We start from the raw sequence: 26954 nt of genomic DNA, 5'->3' as shown, positions 1-26954 counted from the left end.
TCTTATTTTCTAGAAGAAAAAGAAGTTAATGGCGTCGCTGTGTCCTTGTTAGTGTCAGTAAACTCAGAAAATGGTGTAATCCATGCCATTAAATCTTTTGATTATGAGCAGATCAAGTGGTTTGAATTTAATGTGACTGCACGCGATGCTGGATCACCTCCTATGAGCTCAGTAGCTACAGTCAGAATTATAGTCCAGGATCAGAACGACAACCCCCCTCAGGTGCTGTACCCAGTCCAGACTGGTGGCTCTGTGGTGGCTGAGATGGTTCCCCGTTCAGCAGATGTGGGCTATCTGGTGACTAAAGTGGTGGCTGTTGATGTGGACTCTGGACAGAATGCCTGGCTCTCGTATAAACTGCAGAAAGCCACAGACAGGGCGCTGTTTGAAGTGGGCTTACAGAATGGAGAGATCAGAACTATCCGCCAAGTGAGTGATAAAGATGCAGTGAAACAAAGACTGACTGTTATAGTGGAGGACAACGGGCAGCCCTCTCGTTCAGCTACAGTCATTGTGAACGTGGCGGTGGCCGACAGCTTCCCTGAAGTGCTGTCAGAGTTCACTGACTTCACACATGACAAGGAGTACAAGGACAACCTGACTTTTTACTTAGTGCTGGCTCTGGCTGTGGTCTCCTTCCTGTTCATCACCTGTTTAGTGGTGATCATCTCAGTGAAGATCTACAGATGGAGACAGTCTCGCATCCTGTATCAGTCCAAGCTGCCTGTGATCCCATATTATCCACCACGTTACTCAGACACTTTGGGGACAGGGACTCTCCCACACGTGTACAATTACGAGGTGTGCAGGACCACAGACTCCAGAAAGAGTGACTGTAAGTTCGGCAGAGCTGGTAGTCAGAACGTGCTGATAATGGAGCCCAGTTCAACAGGGACCATGCAGCGGATACAGAGTGACAGGAACATCCTGGATGAACCAGACTCTCCTCTGGAGGTTAGTCTAAAATACAATCACGTTTTCTGCGACATATTTTGTGTTATTTCTACAACACACAATGCACTATGATGTCTTATTGTAAACAAATCAGTCAAAACACTTCATATTCTCACCTTCTGTCTTCTTTATTGCTCACTGTCTACCAATATTTTGTTGTACTTGTTTTTAATTGACTTAATCAACTTTTACTGAACATTTTGCATTGTTATTGTTGTGGTTTTCTCCAGACATGAACCTATATTTGCTTTGCTGGGCCCACATATACCTTACAGTAAGGATGTGTAGATATGGGATTATGAAGGGAACGATTGTGAATGGATTTAAAAGTCAGCAATAGTATTTTTAAATTCTTGTGGGAATTGCTGATGCATGGGAGCCAGTATTGCTGCTGCAGGAAGGCTGTGAAGTGATATAATAAGGGGGTGTGGGGGTGGGGGTTTCCAGCAGTGTAAATGGTATATATCTATACTCAAGTAGAAGTACTGTTACTTGATTGAAATTTTACACATGTACAAGTACAAATAAGTCATACTGTACATAAAATACTCAAGTACAAGTAAAAAGTAGCTGAATTCACACAATGTGCATAACGTTTAATCTGATTGGTCGGCTGTGATGTGATGCATTTGATTGTTTTCTGGTCATTTCTTTTTTTGTAGTTTCACAATGTCCGCTGATCATTTTAAAACAAAATATAATTATTTACGCAGCAACGGTTGAATGTAAAAATGTAACAAAATATTTGACTTCTTTTAAAACTTATTTAAGTAAAACTACTGAATCAGAAATACACTCAAAAAAGTACAAGTACCAATAAAAGCAACTCAATTACAGTAACGTGAGTGCTTGTTACTTTCACCTCTGGAGTTTTGTAATGTTGGGAGGTGTGATGGATTCTGCTCGAGCTCTCAGTTATCTGTTATGTTCAGGATCAGAATGGTGTCCTGGATCAATAATTTAAACACACCCTCAGTTTTTTTTTTTTTTTTTGTTGTATTTTTTTCAGAACCATTTTTATTCTTTAATGTTTTTTTCTTCCTAATAAATGATTCATTTAACACAGCTGCTCACCTATTTCCTCTGGGGTAACCCAGGACAGCTGCTGCTATGACGTGTCTGTTGGGAACATGCACCATTTGTTTTGACTGAATATTAGCGGAGCTTGCTAAACATTTTCCTGCATTGATTAGTTATAATAAAACAACAGTGAAATGTAAACATTCAGAGTTTTCTTCAGAAATATAAGCTACTCTGGGGAGAAAAAGCAGCTATAGCTTAGAAAGGATGTACACAATATAGGAATAGACAACAGGCTAATGTTCCAGAACTTCCTGCTGTCGGTGTCTGTGTTGATTTTTTGTTTTAAAATTACCAACGAACATTTGTGAAACTACAAAAAAAATGAAATGACCAGACAAGAATCCAATGCATCACATCATAGAGACCAATCAGATTAAACGTAATGCACATTGCCAAAACAGCACTGAATGCTGGTTATTTTCTCAGTTTTAGAGTTCATTCATTTTTTATTTTTCTTTAATTGAATTAATTGGTGTTATTTTATTTTTAAAAATTGTTGTACATTTTGACAAACCTTTTATTTTATACAGATGCCTTTGTGGAAAATATATTAAGTTCCAATTGTGCATTTTTATGTTTATACTTGAAATGTTTACTGCATAAGGGAACCTTGGCAAGATTTATTACCAAAAATAAACGTGGGGGGTGAAACTTTTACTTTGAGTACTATTTCATTAAGCTACTTTTTACTTGTGTATTTTATATTTGACTTACTTGTACTTGTACTTGAGAACAATTCCAATCAAGTCACAGTACTTTTACTTGAGGAGGATATATCAGCACTCTTTACACCTCTGCACATGAATGATTTTTTTTTGCTTGTGTGCATTTTTGTGAAGTTTTTTTTTTTTAACACATTAGTACTTTTAATGTACTTTATCAGCTACATACAACTTCTATAGTTCAATCATAACATAGAGCAGTTGTTCTCAAAACTTTTGGTTTCAAGTATCTCTCTCTTATTTCTGAATCCAACTACAACATTTTGCTTAGAAAACTATTTTAAATCAACTATAGAACATAATGATGGAATCATTGAGTGATAACACATTTTTACGAATCTCATTCTGTAAATAAGGGAAAAGAAACAGCATTTATTGCAGTGACTCAGAACCTTTTTTTGATCGTGACCACTTTTTGATATCAATAATTTCTGATGACCTTAAAATACATTTTTTTTTTTTTTTCTACAATTATTTTTTGATCATGTTTGAGCACAGATTTATTTTTTTATTTTTATTTTTACTGCATTTTAGTTTAACTGGATTTATATGTCACAAAGTGAAAGTATAGGAATACAGGTGTTTAAGATTGTGTGTTGTTCTTTGAAGTTTTCTGAATTTTTGGGCGACCCCACATGGGATCCAGACCCTAAGGTTGAAAAACACTGATTTAGTGGCTCCTGAATAGATGTAGTTCTATAGTTTTTATCATTTCTGGTCATCTCACGCTATAGGGTGGGACCAAGACTGACACTTTCTTTGTTAACTCTCTCTCTCTCTCTCTCTCTCTCTCTCTCTCTCTCTCTCTCTCTCTCTCTCTCTCTCTCTCTACCCCCTGTAGTGCCATCGCGTACCCTTAGGGGTACACGAACCCCTGTTTGAGAAACACTGACATGAAGGATATATAGTTTTAGAAATCAGTGGCTTTCATCCCCTGTACTTCTATAATAGAAAATGTTCAGTTTGTGGCGTTCCTATTGTTTTAAGACTCAAAGGCAGCAGTTGTTGTTTTCCTTTTTGTACTCTAAGGGCCGCTGTTGGTCTTTATATCACATTAAAGCTGACATAAAGCTTCTCACCCCCATCTCTCCCTTCAGTCATAGGCGGCGGACAGCAGGACGCTTGGTCTTGTTTTTCACCAGCGTGTTTATTGGACTATTTTCCCCCCTTTTCTGTGGGTTGCAGTCCAGTCGTTTAAGGAAAATACTTGGCTGAAAGCAGCATTTTCTGGACGCGTGTGGATTACGTCGTCGAAATGTGGACATTTGGCAGAGAGCGATCTGTTAAAGGGAAAATACTGAGCCTCATCCTTTTGTTTCTGATTGAAACGACCGTGTCTCAGATCCGCTATTCTGTCCCGGAGGAGATGAGAAAGGGCTCTTTTGTTGGAAATGTGGCTGAAGACTTAGGCATCGACGCCAAAAGGATGAAATCAGGCGGTGCCCGGATGGTGAGCAGTGATCACACGGAGTACATCAGGCTGGATGCAGACAAAGGGACTCTGGTAGTGGGAGAGAGGATTGACAGAGAGCAGCTCTGCGGCCAGGCCTCACCTTGTAGCTTGAATTTTGAGATGATCATGACGAGTCCGATGCAGCTGCACAGTGTAGTGGTGGAAGTGCTGGATGTGAACGACAACGCACCTGCGTTTCACGAAAAAGAAATGCACGCGGAAATCGTTGAATCGGCTCCACCCGGTACAGAGATATTACAAGTGAGTGCAACGGACCCCGACGTAGGCGTCAATGCGTTACACGGCTACACATTACACCCAACCACTCATTTTAACATCAGGGTGCAGTCTAGTCCCAACGGAAACAAATACGCGCAGCTGTATCTCTCTCACCCTGTAGATAGAGAGAAGGAGGAGAAAACGGTGCTCACACTGACGGCTGTAGATGGAGGTGAACCGCAGCGCACAGGCACAATGAAGATACATGTCACTGTCCGCGACACCAATGACAATGCACCCGTTTTTACGCAGTCAATCTATAAAACATCTGTACGAGAAAATGTGTCCAAAGGCACGTTCGTCCTGAGTTTAAGTGCTGCAGATGCAGATGAGGGGATGAATGGTCGTGTTACATATCACTTTAACCGCATGTCTAGTAAATATGTGGACCTGTTTCTTCTCGATGAAATCAGCGGGGATTTAACTGTAAATGGACGGATTGATTATGAGGAGACTAAAATATATGAGATAGGGGTACAAGCCAAAGATCAGGGAGGACAGAGCACGTCCACTAATGTAATCATTGAGGTAATCGATGAAAATGATAACGCACCTTTGATAACACTCACCTCGTTTTCTAACACTATTACAGAGGACTCTCCTATTGGTACCACTGTAGCTATAATCAATGTTAAAGATCTAGATTCAGGCAAAAATAGTAAAGTAGACTGCACTGTAGCTGGAAATATTCCATTTGTGATCCATTCATCTCTTAAAAGTTACTACACCCTGGTCACAAATGGTATCCTGGACCGGGAGCGTAATCCTGAGTACAATATTACGTTTATAGCTACTGATGAGGGAAGCCCACAACTCTCAACAAACCAGACCATAACACTCAAAGTTTCTGATGTGAATGATAATACCCCAGTGTTTGAGCAGAGTTCTTATCAAGCTAATGTATTGGAGAATAACTCCCCAGGAATGATGGTGTTTTCAGTGAAAGCGCATGACTCAGATTCAGGACAGAATGCACGTGTTTCATACCTTCTAATTGATAATGAGCTGAGTGGTAACCCCATATCCACCTATTTATCTATAAATGCAGAAACAGGAGCTATACAGGCAGTTCGATCATTTGACTACGAACAAATTAAAACAATGAATATACATATAAAGGCACAGGATGGAGGCTCACCTCCTTTAAGCAGCAACACCACAGTTAAATTAAATATCCAGGACCAGAACGACAACCCCCCTCAGGTGCTGTACCCAGTCCAGACTGGTGGCTCTGTGGTGGCTGAGATGGTTCCCCGTTCAGCAGATGTGGGCTATCTGGTGACTAAAGTGGTGGCTGTTGATGTGGACTCTGGACAGAATGCCTGGCTCTCGTATAAACTGCAGAAAGCCACAGACAGGGCGCTGTTTGAAGTGGGCTTACAGAATGGAGAGATCAGAACTATCCGCCAAGTGAGTGATAAAGATGCAGTGAAACAAAGACTGACTGTTATAGTGGAGGACAACGGGCAGCCCTCTCGTTCAGCTACAGTCATTGTGAACGTGGCGGTGGCCGACAGCTTCCCTGAAGTGCTGTCAGAGTTCACTGACTTCACACACGACAAGGAGTACAAGGACAACCTGACTTTTTACTTAGTGCTGGCTCTGGCTGTAGTCTCCTTCCTGTTCATCACCTGTTTAGTGGTGATCATCTCAGTGAAGATCTACAGATGGAGACAGTCTCGCATCCTGTATCAGTCCAAGCTGCCTGTGATCCCATATTATCCACCACGTTACTCAGACACTTTGGGGACAGGGACTCTCCCACACGTGTACAATTACGAGGTGTGCAGGACCACAGACTCCAGAAAGAGTGACTGTAAGTTCGGCAGAGCTGGTAGTCAGAACGTGCTGATAATGGAGCCCAGTTCAACAGGGACCATGCAGCGGATACAGAGTGACAGGAACATCCTGGATGAACCAGATTCTCCTCTGGAGGTTAGTTAAACAGCTTACTTTTTATAATTAGTAAATATTTGGATTGAAATGCGCCAGCAGTTTAATGACACAACTAAATTTTACATAATATGTTGTCTTATTGTCCTTAGCAATTTTGATGCTGGACTTTTACAGTTACTTTTTGTCTGAGATTAGAGCAGGCTTTTACATCCTTTGTCATTTCTTGGACTTTTTTTAAGGTTGTGTATAGCTTCTTTTTTCCCATTTTTTCTGTCTTTATCCCATATTTTCTTTTGTCAATCTTTGTGTTTTCTCAGGTTGTGTAGCATCTTGTCTTTATTCGTTCCTTGGTATTTTTCATTTTAGGTTTTTGCTTTGTTTATTTGAATTCGTATTCATTTTAGTTTTAAAGTAATAACACATCAATTGACTCTGGAGGTTTCTGGTTTGGATCCATGATTATTTCTGTTGTTTCAGTATTTTTGTATTCTTCTTGTAGTCGAAGTTTGGTGCGGTTGGGCCGTTTTTTTTTTTTAGAACATTAATGAATGATTCCTGTTGGTTATGGCTCCAATCAACGTCTTTTTTGTTGTTGCTGTTTTGCCAAATGTTTTTTTAAATGCATCCAGTTTTATAAATGAAAATAACATTTTTTTGACAGTAAAGATAAATTTGTTTATCTTTGTATTGTTGTTGACATTGTAGGTTTTTGTTTTTTGCTTTGCTCTTCTAGTCACTTGTGATAATGTGATCCTTACTTGACACAATGATTTAATTCACCTGTATGAATATTTCCTAAAAAAACAAAAAAAAAAAAAAAAGTCCTTCTTAATAACTTGTATGAACCCATAAAAAACCATATCAAAGTTTAATTTGTTAAATCAAAGGAGATTTGGGATTTTATTTTATTTTATTAATTGTAGCAATACCTAGAGAATAGTTACAATAAGTATCATTTTTTTTTGTCGTATAATTGTCCATGGATATCTTGCAGTTTTGTGCATCATATATTTGGTTGTATGTTCATGGTTTGGAATAGAAAGCAATTGTTGAAAATTTTCTGCAATTTTGTCAACATTTTATTTGGTTATATTTAGGGACTAAAGTCGAACAAAAGAAGGATGTTGATCACACTTTGTTTTTTTTTTTTCCTTTTTGCGATGATTTCAGTGCAGCTTTAACACCTGCAAACTGAGTGTTTATTTTCATCATCAAGTACAGCTGCTGATATTGCATCTCTCTCTCATAATGTTCACAAATGCTCATGTAAAGTTAAAAAAAAGTTTGAGCGATTCACACATTTGGAAACTTTTTTTTTTTTTTTTTTCCCCCAAATGCTTATATTTAAGGTTGTAGTGCTGAATTTTAATTGTCTAATGACTCAAGAGTGTTGTAATTTATTTTTTTTTGTATCATTAAAAAGAAAAAAAAATTACTAATGTATCTTTCCAGGTAAATTTGAAAGTTATAGGACTTGCTGTTTCACCGAAGCTAAAGTTATCATTTTACATAACATGTTTAACGTATTAAAGTTGTAGACAGAAATCTTATTCAACCATTCAAAATCTCCTTTCACTGTGATTTGGTGTTGCATTACTTCTTATATTTTAAACTGGCCTTTTACAAAATTATTTTAAAAATAATTTTTAAAATGGTTTTTGCTTTGTTTGTCCTAAATTTGACTTCATACATTATACTCATATTAAACATTTTAGTTGGTTACTGTCTCTAATCTTAAAAGCAATTTAGAATAATGTATGAATTCTGACTGTTGTTGCATTACTTTTTATTTTATACAGGCCTTTTACAAAATAATTACAAAAAATGATTTTCAAATTTGTTGTTGCTTTGTTTGTCCTAGAATATACTGAAAGAATTATACTCATATTAAACGTTTTAGATGGTTTCTGTCTCTCATTGTAAAAATAATTTAGAATAATGTATGAATTCTGAGTTTAATTGTGCAAATATCACGTTAAATCATACATGCAGAGCCACCAGCATGTGTAATTTTTGCACATGTAAATGTTTCATCATTTTGCAATCATAGAAGACGAAGGAGCACAGTTATCTTCTGCATCTTTTTTCTTTTTGCGTTTCATTAATTGCTTCTTCAGTTTGGACACTAAAGGACGCTGTTGATCAACTAAAGAGAGGGTGGTGGTATACAGTACGTGTGTGTCATTGGAGAAAGAGAAGGGATATTACATGCAGCAGGCGCAGGATCGCGTCCATTTAAACTGCGTTCTTGTTTTTTTTTACTGAGCGTCTTTTTATTCCTTTGACGCATCACATGCCAACCGGAGTAGATAGCGGGGTCAGGTGTGGTTCATTTCTTTGATTTACGGTCATATTTTCATTATACACGACGGAATGAAAATGCAGCATCAGCAGCGGTGCAGAAAGAGGCTGCTGTGTTTTTCTCCCGCATGTAAAGTGGTATTTTTCCTCTTGATGATCTCCACCATCAGCGGCCAGATCCGATATTCAATCCCGGAGGAGATGAAGAAAGGATCTCTGATCGGTAACGTAGCGCAGGACCTCGGTTTGGACCTGAAAAGGCTCCGTTCTGGTCGGGCCCGGATCGTGAGCGGAGAGAGCATCCAGTACACGGAGCTGAAGGCAGACAAAGGGACTTTAGTGGTGAATGAGAGGATCGACCGAGAGCAGCTCTGCGGGGACGTGACACCGTGCAGCTTCAGCTTTGAGATCATTTTAGAGAATCCCATTGAGCTTCACAGAGTGACAATAGAAATATTAGATGTCAATGATCACGCCCCAACGTTTAAAAATACGTTGATTAATCTAGAAATCAGCGAGTCTGCCAACATAGGATCGCATTTTGAACTGGAGAGCGCATACGACCCAGACGCAGGGATTCACGGTTTACAAAATTACCTTTTGTCCTCAAATGATCATTTTGCTCTAAAGCAGCACTCCAATGCGGACGGACTCCGGTTCGCAATGATGATTTTACAAAAGCCTTTGGACAGAGAAGTGAGTCCACACCTCTCCCTGAAGCTGATAGCAGTCGATGGAGGGACTCCGCAGCGATCTGGTACAGTACATATTGAAATCACGGTTCTTGATGTTAATGATAATACTCCCGTTTTTAACCAGACGCTATATAAAACCACTGTCTTAGAAAACGCACCTATTGGCACTTATATAACCACCGTGAACGCTTCAGATGCAGACAGTGGTTCCAATGGCGCAGTTACCTACACATTTTCTGATATGAATGGAAAATCTTCAGGAAAATTCAAAATTGACAGCTTGACGGGAAAAATCACTCTTTTTCAAAATATAGATTATGAAAAAGACAAAAAATATGAAATAAGAGTCATCGCCAAAGATCAAGGTGGCCTTAATGATGCAACTAAAGTTGTGGTAGAGGTCATTGACGTGAATGATAACGCTCCAGTTATTAATGTGATGTCCTTCTCGAGCACAGTGTCAGAAGATGTGAGTCCAGGCACAACCATCGCTGTGTTCAACATAAAAGACGCAGACTCTGATAGACATAGTCAGATCAAGTGTTCAGTTGAGTCCAATCTCCCCTTTAAAATTCAATCATCCCTCACTGATTATTATAATTTGCTCTCAGATGTGTCTTTTGACCGTGAAACCATATCTGAGTACAATATAACTATAACAGCAACTGACTCAGGCTCCCCACCGCTTTCTGCAAAAACAACTTTAACCTTGAAAATATCTGATGTAAATGACAACGCACCAATGTTCACTAAAAGTAGTTATTTAGGAAGTATTAGTGAAAATAATTCCCCGGGCTTATCAGTATTTAGTGTAAGTGCAAGAGATGCTGACTGGAATCAAAACGCTAGAGTGTCTTACTTTTTGGAGGATGCAGAAATCAGTGGAAATTCAGTTGCTTCTTATGTGACCATTAACTCTGAAACTGGGATTATTCGTGCAGTGCGCTCATTTGATTATGAACAAATCAAAGAGCTGCTGTTTGTGGTCAAAGCTCAGGATGGAGGTTCTCCTCCTCTCAGCAGCAACGTGACAGTGAAAATCCTGATCCAGGACCAGAACGACAACCCCCCTCAGGTGCTGTACCCAGTCCAGACTGGTGGCTCTGTGGTGGCTGAGATGGTTCCCCGTTCAGCAGATGTGGGCTATCTGGTGACTAAAGTGGTGGCTGTTGATGTGGACTCTGGACAGAATGCCTGGCTCTCGTATAAACTGCAGAAAGCCACAGACAGGGCGCTGTTTGAAGTGGGCTTACAGAATGGAGAGATCAGAACTATCCGCCAAGTGAGTGATAAAGATGCAGTGAAACAAAGACTGACTGTTATAGTGGAGGACAACGGGCAGCCCTCTCGTTCAGCTACAGTCATTGTGAACGTGGCGGTGGCCGACAGCTTCCCTGAAGTGCTGTCAGAGTTCACTGACTTCACACACGACAAGGAGTACAAGGACAACCTGACTTTTTACTTAGTGCTGGCTCTGGCTGTAGTCTCCTTCCTGTTCATCACCTGTTTAGTGGTGATCATCTCAGTGAAGATCTACAGATGGAGACAGTCTCGCATCCTGTATCAGTCCAAGCTGCCTGTGATCCCATATTATCCACCACGTTACTCAGACACTTTGGGGACAGGGACTCTCCCACACGTGTACAATTATGAGGTGTGCAGGACCACAGACTCCAGAAAGAGTGACTGTAAGTTCGGCAGAGCTGGTAGTCAGAACGTGCTGATAATGGAGCCCAGTTCAACAGGGACCATGCAGCGGATACAGAGTGACAGGAACATCCTGGATGAACCAGATTCTCCTCTGGAGGTTAGTCTCGAAATACATAATCTTTCAGAAACCTGGCCATTTTGTGCCTCACATATTTGGTTGTATGTTTGTTGTTTTAAATATAAAACAAGAATTATAAAGTTCTCATTACATATTTGTTGATCAGAATATTTTAAACAGAGGTCATGCAAATAGGAAATGTTCTCATTTTTAATTCTTGTTCCTCCAAAGTATTACCTTTTGGTTGATGATGTTTGTATAACTTTGTTTATTTACATAGTACAGCACACATACACACATTTTATGCAAACATTTATTACAAAAGCTTATAACAACACGTTTGATCAATATGTCAAAAATATTATGATTTCCCTCTTTTTTACATTTTGAGCTGAGCACCAAGGAGAGCTCTCTGGTGCTGAAAGGGAGAGTAATAGAAAAGTGAAGTGACAGTCTAATGTCAAACGCTAAGAATTCTATTTTGTATGTTTTCCATCATCTTACTGAGTGGTAATTTTTTTTTAATCCGTTCTTTTATGATGATTCTTTTTGCATCTTTTATGGTTTTAACTGTGGATTTTTTGTGATGATTATGATGCACACCATTTTTTTGTTGCACATATGAGAGTAGTTACCTTTCAGGTTACTGTAAAAGGCAAATTTAATTTTGTTATTTTGTAAAATATCTTGACGATGTTGAATGTTTAAAGCAGGACTAAATTACTTGCAAAATCATTTAGGCTGGATTTTAATACAAAATTTCAGCTTGGCTGACATATTATTAGTGATGCACTGAAAATTTGGCCCAAAAGTGCATCTTTGTTTTTGGCCGAAGATACAATTTCATTCACTGAAACAACTGATAAACACAGGATGTTTCCAACACCATGGTCAGCGCACATGTGTCTGGAAACGGGCCAACGTGCAGATCCAGACCTGGCGTATTTCAATACATCTGTGCATTAAATCGTCTTCTAAGCAGATTATGACAGACTGAGGTGTGGCTGCACATCAGCAGCATGAATTCATCTTATAGAGTCTGTCAGCGCACATTTAAAGATGTAAGACAATAGAGAAAGAGCTTTTTCTACTTTTAAATTATGAATCCATAGGACTCCAAATATTTCATGAGTAGGTTCTCAGAAACTAATTTGTTAAATTTGCTTCAATTTAATTTGCAAAAGTAATGAAAGACAAATTTTTTCACCTATTGGCAGGAACATTTTAGGCATGAGAAAAAGTGTGGCAAAACTAGAAAATAAATATCAAGTTAAACTTAGGTTTTTTTTTTAAAATTATGTTTCAGATCTTTAACAAAGACATTTTCACTCAATGTAACAGAGAGTACCATCTTTTGCAGTGCAGCGATGGCGGATTGCTTTTAATGTCTGGTGGGATTTCTACAACAATTCTGTAGTCATGAATTTTCAATTCATTTATTTATTTTTTCTCAGCTTTTTAAAGAAACACTACAAACTGTGCCACTCCTGTGTGTTAAAGATAGCTGCAAGTTTAGATCCCTTTAAAAGGTTTCTTGGTAAAACCTTTAACAAAAAGTATAGAATTGTCTATTATTACTTTTCCATTTCGAATATTTTATTAATGATGGACAATCGACACAGTTCGAACTAATGCTTTAAGTGGGCCGGCATCGGTACGCAGTACCGTCTCTTTACATTTTACTGGAAGTTTTTTTTCCAGCATAAGATGCATGAATGGGACTTTTTCTTTCCCAACTTTCCCAAACTTGGTCATTATTCTAAGGTGGGCTAAAGAGGTGAATAGGTAGCCGGTGGTGTTCCAAAGAAAATTTGTCATTCAGTCATGTCACAAGGACATACAGTCAAACACGGTGGCGCGGTGCACATCGGCTGCATGCACTGTGTGCGCCTGAGTTGGGCTCACTCGGTGCATAACTCTATGCTATTGTAGTGTGAGGGTGTGCTGTGGAGGTGGGTCAGCTATGTGTGTTGCAGTGAGTGAAGCGTGGGGTGTTGGTGTAGGTATATGAGGTTTGTACAGAAGTGAGGTTTGTACGTGCTTGTCTTTCTGACTTGGCGACTTGGTATGAACCTGTTAATGCAGGTGAACACGATGTGTCTTTCATCTCAGGCAGGGTCCAGTGCATATTGCAGAAAACTATCCTTTTTTTAATCCCTTGTCGTAGCACTTGATTTTTAGGGATATGCCTACAAGTGCAAGGAGCATAACGCTATATCTGAGAAATCAGGAGCTGCCATCAAAAAGCAGAGTAAAGCAAAGTTTTACATCACCAAAATAGAGTATGTGTATGTGTTTGGCTGGTCAGTGTATTGAGTTTTAGAGACACAGACATATTTTCAGACAAAAGGGAAACAACATTGCTAAAGTTGCACCATGGGTTTGCAAATTTGAGAAAAACAGGCCACCCCTAAAACTGAGACAGAACAAAATATTTTACAGAAATAAACGGTAACAGTAATAAGCTCATTGAGAACAGTATTATTGTTTTTAATCTTTGATCTAAATGGGACTAATCACTTCTTTAACTTTTTACGGTGCTTGTTTTTCATGTATTAATAAGTACTGAATTCATTAAAACTGACTCTCAGACAGTTTGAATATATTTTGTCTGAATTTGATTTAGAACTGGCTTTGTTTTTTTTGTTTTTTTGTTCTTTGTAATGTATCTGCTATAAAACTATATATATATATATATATATATATATATATATATATATATATATATATATATATATATATATATATATATATATATATATATGGAGGTAGATTTGTGTCTTCATTATTCAATCAAAAAAATCAATTAAAAAACATTTTCAAAGTAAAAAAAAAGTGTTCAAATGCAATTATTTGGGTCCCAAGTTTTTATCTAATTTTTTTTTTTTTTTTTCATTTGAACACATTTTTTCTTGAAAATATTAATTTTTGATTGAAGTAAACTTTTTTTGATTTAAAAGTCCTTTTTTATTAAATAATGAAGACAGAAGTCTACTTTCCTATATAGATCAATGAATATGTCAATATATAAATATAACACTTATTTTTGTCCCATATTTGCGTGACTGACTGACAGCAGGTCATTAAGGGAGTATACCATCACGTATTTTTCCACTCTAAGCACTGGTTCTAACCTGATCACTTTTGACATGTTGGTTTTTAGGAGTTATTTGGAGTTTGTCGGCACAAGGAAATGTCCATTCCTCTTTTCTGACCTACTTGTGCATTTTGTAATAAAAAGATAGAGAAAAATCCTCATCATTCTTGGCATTTTTCATCATCTACTCTTGGTGGTTATTTTACTTGAAAGGATTATTGTTTTTGTTAGTTATACATTTAGATTTTGAGGTTATTGCTTTTATTATAATCAAGGGAAAATCATAACTCAACAACTTTTTTAAACTGTTTTCTCTACTGGTGAAAAACAAATGTGTTAAGTGTGCTAAAATTTAGCATACTTTTGAGTAACTGAAGCCTAATCATCAATATACTTGAAGTGTGTCTAAGATTAGAAAACTTAAAGCATGTTATTTTGAAACAACAAATTTTTACTAAATATATTTTAATTGTAATTAAATTATATTGAAAAAAAAGTTATACTGGAAATGTATTTATTGTATCTTACGTCCTAAAGTCGAACAAGTGTATTTAGTATGATTTAAGTATATGACTTTAAATGTACTAATTTATGCTAAATTAGTAAAATAATAATCGAGTTGAAGTGCATGACTACAGTAATACTATTAGACACTTTCCAAATAAATGTTTTAAATAAATAAGGTACAAGACTTAATAATTACACTCAAATGTAACTTAAAATGCGTTCAGACCTAATATCAGAGTATTGATATCAAAACGTGTACTTCTGAAATATGTTCTCAGTGTATGATGAAATGAGTGTAAATAATGTGTAAAAACGAATTTCAAATAAGTACACTTTAAAAATTGTGTAAATTTAATTTAAAGTATATTTTAGTGAATTTTTTTAATAAAGTGTAATAGCACAATTGTTTTGAAGTGTGTTAAAAGTGTTTCTGTGGCAGTGTGATGTTAGTATACTTTTATATATTTACAAAAAGTACAATTTGTGTAAGTACATTTTCAACATACTAGTGAAAATTTGTATATACTTAAAATACAATGAATTCCTTTTTTTTCTTTCACCAGGGTATAGTGCAGTTAAATACATGACAAATAAGTATAAATATAATAATAATAATAAAACAGGTGTTTGATGGATAGCCGTGACATATAAATTCTCACATTGTTATGAGTTTTTAAAAATGTGAACAGTAACATGTGGACACATAAAGAGCTCAAAGGGAAATAATGAGTGTATTTCACAGTATTCTCCTCACAGAGACGCTGTTGGCCAGCTTTATGGTGCGTTTACGGCTCATTGCGGCTGTAGCTCCTTTATCATCTCGTCATGTAAAGAAAAACAAGCATAAAGGCTCAGTCTGGATCACGCACGGACCGATCAGGAGGATTTTTAACATCACTGCAGCTTGGATTCCGATTATTTAATCATTTTTTGAGGGATAAACTGCACCGTGTGTTGGATCGTGCCTTTGTTGTCTTGTTGACGGGGATTTATCCAACAGAACAATGAGACGACGGGCTGGCTTTCTCTTGTTCCTCTCCGTCCTCTCTCTGGGCTCGGTTTCGGCCCAGATCAGCTACTCCATCCCTGAGGAGATGGCGAAAGGATCTGTGGTGGGTAATATCGCGCAGGATTTAGGTTTGGATGTGAAGCGGCTGAAATCGGGGAAAGCTCGTATATATACGGGAGAAGGCACGGAATACGTGGAGCTGAATAAAGAGAGAGGGCTGCTGGTGATCAAGGAGCGCATAGACAGAGAAGCGCTGTGCGCACAGACGACGCCCTGCGCTCTGGATTTTCAGATCATTTTAGAAAACCCGATGCAGTTTTACAGCATCACGGTAGAAATTACAGATATAAACGATAATAACCCAGAATTTAAAAAGAGTGAGATTAAATTTGATATAAACGAGCTGGCTCACATCGGATCTAAATTTGTTTTAGAAAAAGCTATTGATGCTGACGTAGGCATCAATGGGCTTCAGGGTTATTCTCTGAGTGGAAGTGACATATTCAGATTAAATCCTTATAAAATAGGAAGCAGTAGTAACCTTGAAATGGTGTTAAAAAAATCTCTGGACAGAGAGAGGCAGGACAGTGTGTCTTTGGTGCTCACAGCTTTGGATGGTGGAAACCTGCAGCTTTCTGGAACAATCCAGATTACTGTAACTGTGATAGATGCAAATGATAATGCACCAGTTTGTTCTCAAGCAGAATATAAAACCAGTGTAAGGGAAAATGCATCTAAGGGAGCCGTTTTAGCCACAGTCAGTGCATCTGATGCAGATGAAGGTCCACATGGACACATTACGTTTTCCATTTCTAACTCGGCTGCAGATTATTCTGGATTATTCCAGATAGATAAAGAAAATGGAGAGCTCAGACTTATGGGTAAACTGGATTATGAAAAATTCCAACACTATGAGATTGATGTCCAAGCGTTAGATGAAGGAGGTAATTCAGATGTGTGTAAAGTAATGATTGAGATTCTGGACACAAATGATAACCCACCAGTTATTAATATCATGTCAACATCATCCATTGTAATTGAGGATGTAAAAATAGGTACTGTGGTCACTATGATGAACATCCAGGACCCTGATTCAAATGAAAATGGCAAAGTTAACTGTGTTTTAGATGATGGTGCTCATTTTAAAATCTCATCATCATCCAATAACTTCTTTACTTTAATAACAGACAGTGAGTTGGACAGAGAGCTGTCCTCTGAGTATAACATCACAGTGACCTGCTCTGATGAGGGAGTGCCCTCCCTCTCCAGCAGCGTCACTCTCACCTTACAGATCTCTGATGTTAATGACAACGCGCCTGTCTTTGAGAGGAGCTCATATGAGGCCTACATTGTAGAAAACAACACACCAGGCCTCTCTATATTCACAGTGAAAGCCACAGACGCTGACTGGAACCAGAATGCCCGTGTTTCTTACATACTGGAGGACTCCTCTGTTAACGGAGTGCCAGTCTCCTCATATGTGTCCGTCAGTGCTGACAGTGGAGTCATCCATGCAGTGCGCTCTTTGGACTACGAGCACATCAAAGATTTCCACTTCAGGGTCAAAGCTCAGGATGGAGGTTCTCCTCCTCTCAGCAGCAACGTGACAGTGAAAATCCTGATCCAGGACCAGAACGACAACCCCCCTCAGGTGCTGTACCCAGTCCAGACTGGTGGTTCTGTGGTGGCTGAGATGGTTCCCCGTTCAGCAGATGTGGGCTATCTGGTGACTAAAGTGGTGGCTGTTGATGTGGACTCTGGACAGAATGCCTGGCTCTCGTATAAACTGCAGAAAGCCACAGACAGGGCGCTGTTTGAAGTGGGCTTACAGAATGGAGAGATCAGAACTATCCGCCAAGTGAGTGATAAAGATGCAGTGAAACAAAGACTGACTGTTATAGTGGAGGACAACGGGCAGCCCTCTCGTTCAGCTACAGTCATTGTGAACGTGGCGGTGGCCGACAGCTTCCCTGAAGTGCTGTCAGAGTTCACTGACTTCACACACGACAAGGAGTACAAGGACAACCTGACTTTTTACTTAGTGCTGGCTCTGGCTGTAGTCTCCTTCCTGTTCATCACCTGTTTAGTGGTGATCATCTCAGTGAAGATCTACAGATGGAGACAGTCTCGCATCCTGTATCAGTCCAAGCTGCCTGTGATCCCATATTATCCACCACGTTACTCAGACACTTTGGGGACAGGGACTCTCCCACACGTGTACAATTACGAGGTGTGCAGGACCACAGACTCCAGAAAGAGTGACTGTAAGTTCGGCAGAGCTGGTAGTCAGAACGTGCTGATAATGGAGCCCAGCTCAACAGGGACCATGCAGCGGATACAGAGTGACAGGAACATCCTGGATGAACCAGACTCTCCTCTGGAGGTTAGTCTCGAAATACATAATCTTGCAGAAACCTGGCCATTTTTTGCCTCACTTATTTGGTTGGTTTGTTGTTTTAAATATAAAACAAGAATTATAAACTTCTCATTACATATTTGTTGAGCAGAATATTTTAAACAGAGGTCATGTAAATAGGAAATAGGATTTTTTACACAAGTCATTTCTAGCAATTGCACAGTAAATAAGTTAAATTAGAAGTTGAACGTTGCATGTATTTTTGAGGGTAAGAGATACTTTCTTTAAAAAAATTAAGCAAATTATTTACTCAGTTTTCTACTAAACACTGTCATATATTAATTAAATTTTGAAATACGGCCACTCAACGGACGTGTTGGCTCGTATGCAAAAGCGCGCTGACCGTGGTGTTAGCTCGCTCATTGTTTCAGCCTGGTTGTTTTTTCAGTGCATCATACACAAAACCGATGAGTCGACAGAGCAACTGCCATCTTGTAAACACTGTTTGATTAATTGTATTTTGTGAACCTTTAAATTTCATATCGCAGTTATTTATTTATTTATTTATTTATTTATTTATTTATTTATTTATTTATTTATTTCCGGCAAAGTCTGTGCCACAAAATTTTGTTACATTCAGAATTATTTACATTTTTTTAATGTAAAAGTGGTGCACTCTGGTTTCATTTCCTTCTATATAAAGTCAAGTTGTTCCATTAGTGCATATTTGTGACATTAACAAAAGTACACTGTTCCTTTTTTAGACTAAATATTACTTTTCGGTAATAAATGTCACATTTTTATTTGTCTACTAAGTTTTAGCAATAATGTATGCAGATTACAATTCAACTTTTGATGAGATTATTGAAGGTGATCTTCACTTCAGTTGGTTGTGTGTTTCTGGGTTAGACTTGGTTGTGCCAGTGGTTTTGTCTGAATGCTTTCAGTAAAATTCAGCTTCAAATATCTCATTTGCTGTTTCTCAGGCTAAATCTTTTTTTTTTTTTTTTCCAAAGTTCCGGATTTTACATTGAAACATTTTCGTCTTTGACAGTGTCAACCCTGAGGCTGCCAGCATTGATTGTAACATACAATTGCTGACAGTAACGATTGCTGGTAATGCAGAAAAAACAATTTGTATTTTTCTATGGATTATTTCTAAATTAAAGGAACGCTTATTACTAGTTTATTTTAGTTCATTTTACAGGAATTTCAATATTTTCAGGACCAAGGACAGCGACCAAGCAGATGAGGGTTGAGACATAATAATTGATCTCTTTTCATTTACATTTAAACAAGTGTGGCATTTATCTGCCCTCTTTACTGTTCTTTTAAATCTTAAATTTTTGCTTTTCCTGTCTTAATGATGTATTTAATATTTACTTACTTACTATTTTTTTATTGGTTTATTCCTTGTTTCGATCGGACCATGATACGCAGCACCAACACTTTTAAAGAGTAACTAAACCCCTGCTTTCTGCTGACCTGCCACTAGGAGGGAAATTCAAAAAATGCCTTGATTATGGGCAGTACTGCTATAGCAGTAAGACACGCCCACACCCCTGTGCGCAGAAACAGACGGTAATATACACACATAGCAAGTTCATAAGATTTGTAACAACAACCACAGGCACACACAATCACGAAGTGAAGCTCACACACAGCCTTACAGACACTACTCAGGGGCAAACATGTCTGCTCTCCCACCACATCACGCACATAGCAAATAAGACGTCAGCTCACACACAAACAGACAGGAATACACTCATAGCATAGATGTGTATGTAAATACATATATAGCTTGATGAACCCTCTGATTAGAGCAGAATCTGCTTTTTATAGAAGCACAGAGTTAAAAACGGCACCACAACAGCGGTTGTTTCACAAGGAACACAGTGGACTTCCTAAGTTAGGCTGTCAATCAATGCTCACTGAGGGCTGTGATTGGAGGAAACCCTCTTCCCGCTCTCGCTTTATAAGATGGGCGGGGCCAACAGCGAAAGTTGATGAGGCAGGGAATTCATAAAGGTTCAGTTTCAGCCAATAGCAAAATTTTATTGCAATGGCCGGAGTTCAACCCTTAGAGGCCAGTACTCAGACATTTTACAACTAAATAAGCAAAATTAAAATACTTTTACTAAAATGTGAGGAGTGGGACAAGGATTGATAAACAGCACTACTTAATACCCATATATGTGTGTGTGTGTGTGTGTGTGTGTGTGTGTGTGTGTGTGTGTGTGTGTGTGTGTGTGTGTGTGTGTGTGTGTGTGTGTGTGTTCAGCAGAAAAAGTAACAATAAGCTTATTGGGGATATTATTATTATTATTATTATTATTATTATTATTATTATTATTTTTAATATTATTATTATTATTTAAAAAGTTATGTCTTGGTGGGACTTGTTATTTCTTTATGCTTTGAGGAGCTTTTATTTTATACCTTTTTTTCAATTGTTATTTTTCATGTCCACGTTAACACCATGAGACTTGAGGTTAATGAAAGTGGCTCGAACTTTGAAATTGGTTCGTCTAGAGTTAATTTAAAACTGACTTTGTTATTTTATTCTTTGTAATTTGTGTACTATAAAACTATTATTATAAATTTATAAATAGACCTATTCATAAATAACACCCATGTTTTTGTCTCATATTTGTATGACAAACAAACAGTAAGTCATATAGGGGTGTACCAGCACTTGGTTTTTTCACTTAAAGCACTGGTGTACTTTTACATAACTTTTCAAGTTGTTTTAGCTTTTTAAGTTTTACATGTATATATACATATTATGATGCTTTTTTTTTGTGGGGGGGGGTGCAGTTACTGTATTTATGTGAGGAGCATGTGGGTCAGAAAATGGATGGATCGATATTCATGTGCGTGAGACTCATAATAATACAGGTTGACACTCAGTGGTTTTGCTGTAGTTTCATCATTTGGACTCGTAGGGACGCTGTTGACCTGAGTGTTGTGAAGTATGAGCTCATTAATAGCAGAACCTTCCATGTAACGTCGACAGTGTGCAGAAAGAAAAGGACGGACACGGATCGGTCATTTCTGCTCTTTGTTGAACTAAAAACTGGATATTTATTATTTTTCTTCAAACTGGTGGATTGATGGATTAGTTCATGTGATTTTGGACGTTTGGATCCACGTTATCTTTGCTTTGGGATTATAATCTGACGGCTGAGCCTCGGTGTGAGTAAATCTGGAAGAACAATGAATCTGCAAGTGCTGTTGTTCATCTGTCTGCTCTCCGTGTACTCAGTGTGCGGGCAGGTCAGCTATTCAATCCCAGAGGAAATGTCCAAAGGCTCTTTAGTGGGAAACATAGCGCAGGATTTAGGACTAGAAATCAAACGTCTGATTTCAGGAAAAGCTAAAATCTACACGAGAAGCAGCGACGAGTACATGGAGCTGAACAGAGAGAGAGGCGTCCTGCTCGTCAAACAGAGGATAGACAGAGAGGCGCTGTGCACGGAGACTGCGCTTTGTGCGCTGCATTTTCAGATCATTTTAGAAAACCCGATTGAATTTTACACAGTCACTGTTCAGATCACAGATATTAATGATAATGTACCAACATTTGAGAAAAAGGAAATTCATTTTAAAATCAGTGAATCAGCAAATGTGGGAGAAAAATTTGAGCTGGACAGAGCTGTTGACCGTGACGCAGGGAAAAATCGAGTTGAAATTTACACATTAAAACCAACGGATCATTTTGCTGTAAAAGTACGAAATAACGCAGACGGTCATAAAAATGTAGAGATGGTGCTGCAGAAGCCTTTAGACAGAGAGAAACAGGAGCAGATCTCTCTGGTGTTAACAGCCGTAGACGGAGGAGAGCCGCAGATGTCAGGAACAATGATGATCGCCATTACAGTCTTAGACGTCAATGATAACGCTCCTGTTTTTACACAGCAAACATACAAAGCTACAGTTACTGAGAATTCACCTAAAGGTACGATTGTAGCGACTGTGACAGCTTCAGATGCTGATCACGGATCTAACAGTAAAATAACTTATTCTATCATTAATGCATTGGAAAGTGTCAGGAATGTTTTTGAGATAAATAAAGAAAATGGTCAGATATCTGTAATTGGAAACATTGATTTTGAAAAATCAAAACAGTTTCAATTAAATGTACGTGCAATTGATGAAGGAGGACTCACTGATACTTGTAAATTATTAATTGAAGTACAAGATGTAAATGACAACATACCTGAAATTAACATAATGTCAAAGTCCACTGTGATTTCAGAAGATGCTAAAATAAACACAGTTGTTACAGTAATAAATGTTGAGGATCAAGACTCAGGGGAAAATGGAAAAATGAAATGTTTTATTAGTGAAAATATACCTTTTATACTGAAAACAACATCCAATAATTTCTACAGCCTGGTAACAGACAGTGAGTTGGACAGAGAGCTGTCCTCTGAGTATAACATCACAGTGACCTGCTCTGATGAGGGAGTGCCCTCCCTCTCCAGCAGCGTCACTCTCACCTTACAGATCTCTGATGTTAATGACAACGCGCCTGTCTTTGAGAGGAGCTCATATGAGGCCTACATTGTAGAAAACAACACACCAGGCCTCTCTATATTCACAGTGAAAGCCACAGACGCTGACTGGAACCAGAATGCCCGTGTTTCTTACATACTGGAGGACTCCTCTGTTAACGGAGTGCCAGTCTCCTCATATGTGTCCGTCAGTGCTGACAGTGGAGTCATCCACGCAGTGCGCTCTTTGGACTACGAGCACATCAAAGATTTCCACTTCAGGGTCAAAGCTCAGGATGGAGGTTCTCCTCCTCTCAGCAGCAACGTGACAGTGAAAATCCTGATCCAGGACCAGAACGACAACCCCCCTCAGGTGCTGTACCCAGTCCAGACTGGTGGCTCTGTGGTGGCTGAGATGGTTCCCCGTTCAGCAGATGTGGGCTATCTGGTGACTAAAGTGGTGGCTGTTGATGTGGACTCTGGACAGAATGCCTGGCTCTCGTATAAACTGCAGAAAGCCACAGACAGGGCGCTGTTTGAAGTGGGCTTACAGAATGGAGAGATCAGAACTATCCGCCAAGTGAGTGATAAAGATGCAGTGAAACAAAGACTGACTGTTATAGTGGAGGACAACGGGCAGCCCTCTCGTTCAGCTACAGTCATTGTGAACGTGGCGGTGGCCGACAGCTTCCCTGAAGTGCTATCAGAGTTCACTGACTTCACACACGACAAGGAGTACAAGGACAACCTGACTTTTTACTTAGTGCTGGCTCTGGCTGTAGTCTCCTTCCTGTTCATCACCTGTTTAGTGGTGATCATCTCAGTGAAGATCTACAGATGGAGACAGTCTCGCATCCTGTATCAGTCCAAGCTGCCTGTGATCCCATATTATCCACCACGTTACTCAGACACTTTGGGGACAGGGACTCTCCCACACGTGTACAATTACGAGGTGTGCAGGACCACAGACTCCAGAAAGAGTGACTGTAAGTTCGGCAGAGCTGGTAGTCAGAACGTGCTGATAATGGAGCCCAGTTCAACAGGGACCATGCAGCGGATACAGAGTGACAGGAACATCCTGGATGAACCAGACTCTCCTCTGGAGGTTAGTTAAACAGTATTTTTGGACTTTCACTTGTTTTTTTGTTTCTAGTTTTTTGACAAAAAAGTCAGTTCTGCTTCTTTACAATATATGAGTCCAAAACTACACCTCTCCTACATATTTAAATGGTAAATTTAACTTTGCAAGTTTTTTTATGGTAAGATTAAATATGGCAAATGTTGTGGGGCATCAGTGCTGATAATTGTCATGTATCAAGGTTTCTTATCTTATTATACCAATAATATACAGCAAAAACTTCTCAAACTATGAGAATAATGCTATCGAATGAAAGTATGATTTAGCAGCAGTAGTGGAAATAAAGAGCTTCATTTGTTTAAACTTTTGGAAGTAAATTGTTACAGTGTTCACAACCTTCTTATTATTATTATTAATTATGATAATAATAATTATACCAGCTTGGATATGGTGCTTTTTTTAGGAGAGTCGTACAGAAACCATTCACACTAGTCACTCACATCAGTCATACCGGTGGTGATAAGCTACACTGTAGCCATATGCTTCCCTGGGGCATACTGACAGAACCGTTGCTGCCATTTTGCATCTAAGGCCCCTCTGACCACCACTAACATTCATGCACAATTCAACGAGGCAAAGTGGGTAAAGTGCCTTGCCCACGGACACAACACCAATGACTTGGCTAAAGCGAGATTTGAACCCCCAACCCTTCGGTTATTGGACGACCCACTCTACCATTGAGCCACGGTCTTGAAAGTGACATCAGAGTCCAGTATGATACCCAATAACTTGAACTGAAACACCAATTCAAATGCCTCATTTACAGAAATTTAAACATTGTTTTGTGATATTTGTCTTTTTTTGATTGTAATGCTTGTGTCTTTTTAGTATTTAGATAGTTGTCTTTAAGTCTTTATAATGTTTGATTTTTAAATTATTTTCAAGAGATGATTATAAAACTTAATTACGATGATTTTAACAAAAAATAGCAATGTGCCACTTTATTGGGTTCATGTATAGTATTGTGTTATAGAAGCTGAGGAAGCCTATAAAATGGTAAATAAAGCTAAAGAATGAAAATGGAAATAGAAATGTAATTTATATCTTTAAAATTAAAAACTTCCTTATCGTCTAATAAATATAGTGAAGTCATGCCATTGGTGATTGTATTTGAACTGTCATAACTTAAATAAAAGCACACTACGGTAATAATTATCACTTTTTTATTCACTGTGATTGAGCATAATAGTGTGTGCAGATTACAATTCAACGACTGGTAAGATTTTTGAAGGTGTTTCTTACTTCAGTTGTGTTTTTAAGTTGGACTTTGTTGTGGAAGTGTGGTGGTCTTGTCGAACTGCTTGTGGTAAAAAAATGTGGTTCAAAACCCATATGCTGTCTCTGAGGTGGAAATTTGAGCCCTTTTTTTTTTTTTTTTTCTGATATTTTTGTTTTTTTTTCAATTTTGAACTTAAACCCTGATTGTTCACTATTTTCCTGCTGGTGAAAATAATTCAGAATTTTTCTAGTTGAAATACAGCTTCAATTCTGATAAAGCTGGCAGCTCTGACTTTATTATCAATGTTTTTACTGCTGACATAAGACTAGGCCTGATTCTCAAAAAAAGTGCTGGAACTATAGCGGTTAGCGGCAAATTGTGGTAAAAGCAGGTAACATGATAGTTTTAGAATATTTTTATATGCTGATTCTTAATATAATTGTTCCGAAGCTGAATTTCAAGTCCTTCATGCTCACATTCACAGTTTAAAACTACTTATGGACATGAATATCTTAGAGATAATTTTATGCTCGTGCCAACAACTGTTTAGAATTTAATCGTGCAAATGTCAGAAAACTCTATGATGTAAAGCATCATGTGCAGGTGTAAAAAACGGAGCGATATCACTAAACAACTTGTCTGCATGAAAACAAATGAATGATTTGATTCACAAGTATTGCTAATATCAACGTTTATCTTTACACAATATGTTGCATTGGTGGGTTTACTTGCTCCACAGAGTTGTTTTCTAATGTAATGTAACGGACATTAATGACATCCCAAACTGATTTGACTAAAATATGATCAAATAAACCAACATTATCACACATCGAATATTAACAGTTTTTTTTGTAAAAAGCTGAAGGTTGAGCGACTCCTAAATTCAGTATTTTTCCATTATATATATATATACCTGGGCCTGTACACAGCACAGATAGAAAGAGGGCAAGAAAGGACATTGCTCAACAAAAACAGTAAAATAAAGAATATATACATATACACACTAAAATTTCTGACTGTTGTCTGTGGATTGGTTACAAAAAATATGGAATATGGAAAAATTCTAAAGAAGGACACTGTTTGACTGTACTTTAAGATTAATATTAAATACTTGTATGATGTTAATTGTACTGTGTGATTGTGTGAATAAAAACAAGTAAAAAACAAAAATATATCTCCATAGGCAATATGGTCATTTACTATATATTTAAATAGAAAGTCTGATATATCTTGAATCTCGATATATTGCCCAGCTCTAGCTCAAGTTACAGTTTGGGTACATTGATATTCTGAATCAGCAAACCCTATTTGACCAAATAAGCTTGGTTCCCTTACCCCATAATACTTTTCATATTCATATTTTTGAGAATAAGACCTATATTGCAGGTATTGAAGAGTTTGAAAAAACAAAATATATATTTCACCATGAATTATTTAGAATCAAAGCAACACTTGTTACTAGTTTCTTATTGTTCGTTTTACAATATAGAGTATATATTCAGGACCAAGGACAGCAACAAAACAGACGAGGTTTGGAAAATATAGATTTGATTTTTTATTTGCCAAATAAACATGTGTATCATTCATCTACACTATTTACTCCTCTTATGCCTATTTTTATTTCTGTTATGCTAGATTAAATATATACTTATCTTTTTTTTTGGTTAGTTTATGTGTTGTATAGCTTTTAAAGTTGTTGCAGCCTTATACATTTTTCATTTATCATTTTTTTTATTTTTACAAATCTTTTCACAGTATGTATATTTTTTTTAAAATATATACATATATATATATACAAAATAGCAGTTTTCTATGAAATTGCTATTTTTTAATAATTTTGACTGAATACTTTCAATAATTTTCTATATTTATGTACGTAGGACTCTTTTAAATATAATACAGGTTGACACTCAGTGGTTTTGCTGCAGTTTCATCATTTGGACTCGTAGGGACGCTGTTGACCTGAGTGTTGTGAAGTATG

At 37.9% G+C, this 26954-nt stretch overlaps 5 protein-coding genes across 10 annotated transcripts in view; all 5 read left to right on the top strand.

Annotated features, from left to right (window-relative positions):
* The window catches only part of LOC114471230 (protocadherin gamma-C5-like), a 252429-nt gene that overhangs the window by 91167 nt on the left and 134308 nt on the right, over positions 1–26954 (top strand). The window lies entirely within an intron of this gene.
* Positions 3877–6435, top strand: LOC114471235 (protocadherin gamma-A11-like). Its single transcript, XM_028459913.1, has one exon. It carries the CDS (start codon positions 4015–4017, stop codon positions 6433–6435), a length of 2421 nt encoding a protein of 806 aa, XP_028315714.1. The 5' UTR covers positions 3877–4014.
* On the top strand, positions 8697–13467 carry LOC114471479 (protocadherin beta-16-like). The gene is made up of 2 exons (XM_028460317.1): positions 8697–11190; positions 13333–13467. Exons 1-2 carry the CDS (start codon positions 8761–8763, stop codon positions 13465–13467), a joined length of 2565 nt encoding a protein of 854 aa, XP_028316118.1. The 5' UTR covers positions 8697–8760.
* LOC114471478 (protocadherin gamma-A11-like) lies at positions 15708–19186 on the top strand. The gene is made up of 2 exons (XM_028460316.1): positions 15708–18147; positions 19175–19186. The coding sequence occupies exons 1-2, from the start codon at positions 15760–15762 to the stop codon at positions 19184–19186; spliced, it is 2400 nt and encodes a 799-aa protein (XP_028316117.1). The 5' UTR covers positions 15708–15759.
* Positions 21088–23730, top strand: LOC114471239 (protocadherin beta-16-like). Its single transcript, XM_028459917.1, has one exon. It carries the CDS (start codon positions 21337–21339, stop codon positions 23728–23730), a length of 2394 nt encoding a protein of 797 aa, XP_028315718.1. The 5' UTR covers positions 21088–21336.

Source organism: Gouania willdenowi, chromosome 10, assembly GCF_900634775.1.
Source record: "Gouania willdenowi chromosome 10, fGouWil2.1, whole genome shotgun sequence".
Taxonomy (NCBI): domain Eukaryota; kingdom Metazoa; phylum Chordata; class Actinopteri; order Blenniiformes; family Gobiesocidae; genus Gouania; species Gouania willdenowi.
The sequence above is the reverse complement of the archived record's forward strand: the minus strand, read 5'-3'. Positions and strand labels throughout refer to the sequence as shown.